Source organism: Dendrobates tinctorius, unplaced genomic scaffold (genome assembly GCF_039654945.1).
Source record: "Dendrobates tinctorius isolate UK_male_01 unplaced genomic scaffold, ASM3965494v1 ptg000070l, whole genome shotgun sequence".
NCBI classification, from domain to species: Eukaryota; Metazoa; Chordata; class Amphibia; order Anura; family Dendrobatidae; genus Dendrobates; species Dendrobates tinctorius.
Genome location: NW_027361738.1, coordinates 92,967,549 through 92,974,026, shown reverse-complemented (window position 1 = coordinate 92,974,026; position 6,478 = coordinate 92,967,549). Strand labels below are relative to the sequence as shown.

Below are 6,478 nucleotides of genomic sequence, written 5' to 3'. Positions count from 1 at the left end.
AGAGCGCAGAGTGGATTTGCCCTAACTTCCATAGCCGGTATCCCTTTAAGAGAGGCCTGGGTTCAGTACCAAAGCGCTGGATGGATTTGCCCTAACTTCCATACCAATGATCCCTTTAAGAGGGAAGATGTGCCTATGGATGGAGGATGTGTGATGTATATATGGGCACGGGAGGGGAGATCCATTTCTGTCATGTGCTCTGTGCTCCTTTCTGGGGGAAGACAATGACTGAGAGCTTATGTTCCCGGGGATGCTAGATTTCTCTCACCATTTCAGTGTCTGCTGAGGTGTTTTCTGGAGTGGGAAAACTGTTGCTAATAGCAACCAATCACAGTTCAGCTTCTTTTAAACAGCTCTGGTGAAATGAAAGATGCTTAGTGATTGGTTGCAAGGAAAACTGTTGCTCATAGCAACCAATCACAGCTCAGCTTCTTTTAAACAGCTCTGGTGAAATAAAAGATGCTTTGTGATTGGTTGGTGATACACACACACACACATATTCATTTTTATATATAGAGATATATTGAGACACATTTTCTACATCACATTTGATCACCTGCCATAGTCCTTACTGGGTTCTCTAATGATATCCATGATACCTATCAAAGCAACAACAAAGCATAACCACTGCAGCTAATCACTCATGGACATGTGGGACACTGATCGGATGCAGCAGTCACGCACTGTCTATGCCAGGACTGGAAGCAAGAATCGGCTGCCTCCTCCTGCTTGACTGACAGTTTTTATGCTTTGCGACTTCAGTCAAGCAGGAGGAGGACGAGGCGGCGATGGGCAGGAAACAGAGCTGGATTGACAGAGGCTTCGGATCTACCATAGCACTTCAGCCTCATTTGCATTTCTATCCAAATAGTAATTTCTCAGTAATGGAAGAATGGACTGACATTGTAAAGGTATTACTGGACTTGACTTTGACAAATTTACATACACATATAAATAGATTGGGGGATGAAATCCTGCTGACTCATTCTCTTTAGGGTTGGGGCTACAAAGAGATGTGCCGCTCAACAGCAATTCTCGGACAAGTCGCATCAGCAGAAACATTTATTCTACTTGTCTGATTTGCAGTCCGGTGACAATTTTAAAGCTGTGATTTTGATGTAAAAAGAAAAAACAAAAAAAATCACAGACAGTTCGCCATCACAGGTTGCATTATAGTCTGTTGCTAGTGAGACGCGTACGATCCGCGGCCGGCGACTGATTTGATAAAGCTGCACCGCGACAAGTGCACAAATGTTTTTGATTACACGACTTGTCTGAAAATTGCTATCGCCATGTAGCCCCGGCCGGAATCAAACGCATTTTGGAAACATTTGCGACTTTGCCGCAGAAGGTTATAGGTCGTAAGTCGGCACCAAAGGAAGTCATTAGATGCGATGTCACAATGCAACAATGCAACGCTGCGATTGTCACATGACCCCTGTCTCTAAAGGGGTTAAATGGTGACTTTCGCCACGACGCAGATTGATTGGTCAGACATGGCTGTAAGACGCAGCAACATTTTCAGGATCTCTGAGAACAGCAAGATGCCAAAACCACAAGTCGCAAAAAGTCACAACGAGTAGGATATTTTGTGGTCACGGGACTCTGACCTCATTCTCTTGTTTTGTAGCAGTAGCACACGGCAATCTTTGCCCGTGGCCAAAGTCACCGTGTAACCACAGCCTATGGCCTCAGTCAGTCGCCCATTTTTCACGTATCAGGGTGTGTGCACACGCTGCGGATTCTGCTGTGTTGTACAGTATCATTAAAATCAATGAAAAACAAAAAACGCAGTGCACATGCTGTGGATTTTTCCGCGCGGATTTGCTGCTGTTTCTAATCCGCAGCATGTTAATTCTTTGTGCGGATTCCACAGCGGTTTATCACCTGCTCCATGACAGGTGTCAAACCGCAGGGGAAAACCGCAGGCTAATCCGCAGAAAAACTGCAGATAAACCGCAGGTCTTTTGACCTGCGGATTTACCTGCGTTTTTTCTCAAATCCGCACGGAAAAATTCCGCAGAGCAATCCGCAGCGTGTGCACACAGCCTTACAATCAGAGGAATCCTTCAGGGAATCCAGGACCCCAAAAATAAAATGTTACCCCCAAATTTGCTCCTATAACAGCCTTCGCCTCGATCGGAGACTTGATGGATGAATCTTCAGTAGGAAGATAGATAGATAGGTCCACCAGGGTCTTCTGCACCTTGATGGTATGAAGCTATCAGGTTGCTGGTCTTAGGGCCCCGTTAGACGTTTCAATGTCCCAGCGATCCCACCAACGATCCGACGTGGATGGGATCGCTGGGACACAGTTAGCTGATCGCTGGTGAGCTGTCACATAGACAGCCCCTCCAGCCATCAGGACAAGCGAGCAAGCGGGTAACTAAGAGCCGCGCGGCTCCTAGATACCCGCTGTTTACCTTGGAAACCAGCTCCCAGCGTCGCTGATCGTTGGTCTCTCGCTGCCACACGCAGTGATGCACGCTGGCCTGCGGGAGATCAACGATCAAAAAATGGCCCAGGATGTTCGAGCGCGATCAGCGATACCCGCCGGGGGGCCAGTCGCTGATGTGTGTCACACACAGCGATCTCGCAGGTGCGTCACAAAATCAGTGATCGAGTTGCTAGCGATCTCGCTGTGTGTGACGGGACCCTTACTCTTTGCCATGTTCCTTCTATTCTTCTCCAATCTGCCTAGAATTATTCTATGCAAATTTCCTCTTCAGAGAGGAAGAGGACTAGCACTCTATAGCGCCACCTGTTGGCAGTAGCGATCCTACAAGTCACAATCAACCCTTTAACGAGTCTTGTAATATGACTTAGGCTCCTTTCACACATCTGTCGTGGAGATTCCGGCGGTGTGCGGTGAAAAGCCGGAAGCGGAGGCAGCGGAAGTAGCTGCGGCGCAACTTACGGCGGACTCGGCAGTCGTCACCGCAGTACGGGGGAAGACCACTTTGAGAGAGAGAGAGAGAGAGAGTGAGGGAGATATCCGGGCATGCGCAGATGAGGAAAACTGCAAGCGGTGGCCGGATCAGGTAAAAGCCTGATCCGGCTGCCGGACGTTACCATTGCCTTTCATTGGCCCACAGAGCCGGGAGTGCCGCACGCGTGCATGTCAGGCTTTTTTCGCCGGACAAAAAAACGTTGCAGCACGCGTTCTGTCCGGCCGCCGGACAGCAGATTTCAGCCGGATCCGGTAAAAACCGGAACAAACTGAAGCACATGCGGCACATGTGCTATTCAATGTCAAAAAAACGCATCCGGCTGAAAAAAAAACCGGATCTGTTTCTTTACACACATGCCGGATTGCGCCTGACGGCAAAATCCGGATGTGTGAAAGAAGCCTTAGGACAGCAGTCAAATCAGAATCTCAGTTTGCAGACACGGTGTTTCGGGCTATTGACCCTCGTCAGTGCAAAGTATGAGAACTGATCTGGCTAGGTGAGAGGCTCTGGACTGAGGTCTATGGGGTAAGGTTTCTCCTTGTGGAAAGTGACATGCCAGCTCGAGAATTATTCTAACTTTTCATAGTCCGGTCCGGTGGCTCCAATCTGTATCCGCTGGATTATCGGGCTTCCTACATGAATCGGTTTTATATATCAACGCGCAATAAATCATGCGCAAACCTTCCTGCAGCGCAAACTGTGCGCCTCTTAACCCCTTGGCATCCTGGAGCAGGATCTACTCTCACATCAGTCTTTTTTTTTTTTTTTCCCCCCTCCTGAGTTGTTTTTAGGAAGTTAATGGAACTGGAGTAAAAACAAAAACCATTTCCGAATTTCACTGTTGAGGGTGAAGAAAGGTCAGAGCTCCAGATCCCCTGGGGGAGCAGGAGAAGGGGAAGTGGGGGGGGGATCAGGCAGGAGCCATTGTTTTCCTTATCAGGGGAGGAGGGGGGGAAGGTGGAGAGAGAGAGAAGCTTGATTGACAGTCAGAAATCTGATCCTGTGAAAGAGACAGAGAGCAAATGGGAGGGAGAGATCTCTGAGTAGTTTGGATAGGAGGCCCCTGGAGGAGAAGCAGAGGAAAAACCACACAATCCAGCTCTGTCAGTGGAGCTTGCAGCCAGCACAGGGGGAAGTGCTTGGGAAATAATTAATGTTTTTTTTTTTTTTTTTTTATTAAATTTGCAAGGAGTGTTGGTGCAAGCTGTCGCCATCAGGTGGGTCTTTTTTGCAACAACTTTGCCTTTCCTGCATGCAATCGTCAGCCCTTTATGGAGTTTCCACCAGGCAAGAAATAACAATGTAGCCTCCTCTCTCCTCTCACTGCAAATCATTCTTGATCGCCATTACTAGTTGTGCTCAGTGATTTCCACTTGCAGCCCCTTGGAGGGAGAGAAGGAGAGTGCAGGGAGGGAGGAGGACCCTCTGGCCTCACCACTTAGCCCCCATAACAGCCAGGTTGGATTATTTTTTTCTATATGCCCTGTTGTTGATTGTTTTTTTTTCTTCTCCTCTTCTTCTCCCCCCTTTCAGCTGAAGCCACTGCCTCTCATGCAAATGCAGCTCAGTGCTGAGGAGGGATTTTTTTTTTTTTTTTTTTTTTTTTTTATGAATGGGACTGTTGAAGGTTAATTAGCTATGCAAATGCAAGCCTCTCATTCATGAATTTTTTTTTTTTTTTCTTCTTCTTCTCCTAAAAGCCATCTTGTTTCCCTATACAGCTCAGATCCTGAGAAAATCCACCAGATAAATGCAGGCAAAGGACAGTTTGTGACTTAAAAGAGTTGGTGTAAATAGAATCTCCTCCCCGGGATGGATGGATTTTATGATCAGCAAGTGCCTTACATGGTTCCCAATGTGAGTGGCTTCAATGCACATGAAGTTTAGAAACTTATTGCGCTTCCTCTACTTTCCCCTTTTCCTTCATCTTTCCTTTATGAAATATTTACTTTATTGTTTCCTCCTGTGATTTTTCTTTAAAAATGTTGCAATTTCTTTCCTATTTTTGCACTAACAAAGGGGGGCTTCACTAACACCAGACCCTCTCAATAAACACCAGTTGGACCTATATATATATATATATATATATATATGTGTGTTTGGGTTTTGCAATCGTTACTTGTTTAGGGGCTTAAATAACATGGGACCCTCTCAATCTTTACAAGTTGGACTTGGCATATAGTTGTTGTTTCCTATTTTGCACTAACAAAGGGGCTTAAATAACTGGGGACCCCCTCAATAAACACTAGTTGGACCTATATATATATATATATATATATATATATATATATATATATATATATATATATTAGTAGTTTTGGGGTTTTGCAATTGTTTCCTATTCTGCATTAATAAGAGGCTTAAATAACGAGACCCCTTCAATAAACACCAGTTGGAGCTATAGATAACGTGTGGGTTTTGCAATCGTTGCTTGTTAAGGGGCTTAAGTCAAATGGGACCCTCTCAATCTTTACAAGTTTGGACCTATATATAGTGGATGGTTTTTGCAATTTCTTTCCTATTTTTCACTAACAAAGGGGCTTAAATAACACGGGACTCTCTCGATCTTCTCTGGTTGGAGTTACATTTATATAGTTGTTGGGTTTTTTGCCATTTCTTTCCTATTTTGCCCTAATAGGGGGCTTACATCTACCTTTGGACCATCTCAATAGCATATTTGTATTGCATTACTGTTGCAAAAAAAATGGATTACAAAAAGTCTAAATATTTGCAAAAAGTGTTTGCCTCTAGCTCTAAGTGATCACCAATATTATATATAAAAAAAAAAGCCCCTCTCGGGGGTTAATGTATGTAACTTATGAGTTTCTATACTGTAAGGTTCACCCCCCCCCCTTCCATAGGAAGTTAACACAGTATCAAAATATTGTTACAATGTTGCAAAAGTCTATAAAAGAGGTTCCTAATATTGATATCAATAGTTACAATGTTGTAAGAGGTAAATAGTGTCAATATTGAGTTTTCCAGATGATGCAATGTTGCCCAGGTCCCCAGCAGGCTTCTCCCTATAGAATCTCAGTATGTCATGGGGCTGTGAGTGTTCCTATAGCTCCTTCTTCTTAGTGTTGAGATGACTTTGGTCTCCGACTCTGATTCTTGCTGTTTTTTTAGAATCAAAGTGGGACAATCGGCCACGAGAGAACCACGAATAGCCGGAAAAGAAAGTTCTTAAATAGAGATCTGGCTCATGACTCAGAAGGTGAGAGATGTGCAAGGCTTCGGGTGTATATATAGTCATTTATGGACTGTTCCGAGCTCAAATGCAAATTTTAAATATGTCTTTAATATTGACCCTTGCATGATATACAGTATGCATCCAAATAATGCAGGCACATTGTATTGGCTTTCATTTGGTCTTTTTCCCATGCGTCACACATGGTCTAGACTTCCTATAATGGACCATGTTTTCATAATATATGTATGTCAGGGTTGTAATATAATATATTGGAATAGTGAGATCAATGTGCTTTATCTAAAGCGTGTGGCGCCAAAACCTGTAACTTCCCCAT

The 6,478-nt window shown here is 44.6% G+C and overlaps 1 protein-coding gene across 3 annotated transcripts in view; it reads left to right on the top strand.

Moving 5' to 3' along the window:
• The first annotated feature begins 3,919 nt into the window (after positions 1-3,919).
• ETV1 (ETS variant transcription factor 1) overlaps positions 3,920-6,478 on the top strand; it is a 73,382-nt gene continuing 70,823 nt past the window's right edge. Inside the window, exons 1-3 of one of the 3 annotated variants that reach the window (XM_073582127.1) lie at positions 3,920-4,168; positions 4,673-4,808; positions 6,081-6,168. In XM_073582127.1, coding sequence (XP_073438228.1) covers positions 4,764-4,808; positions 6,081-6,168 — 133 coding nt within the window. In that variant the 5' untranslated portion in view covers positions 3,920-4,168; positions 4,673-4,763. Of the gene's footprint in view, positions 4,169-4,227; positions 4,410-4,651; positions 4,809-6,080; positions 6,169-6,478 lie in introns of those variants that run through there. The other 2 variants (XM_073582128.1, XM_073582129.1) reach the window with 2 other exon arrangements.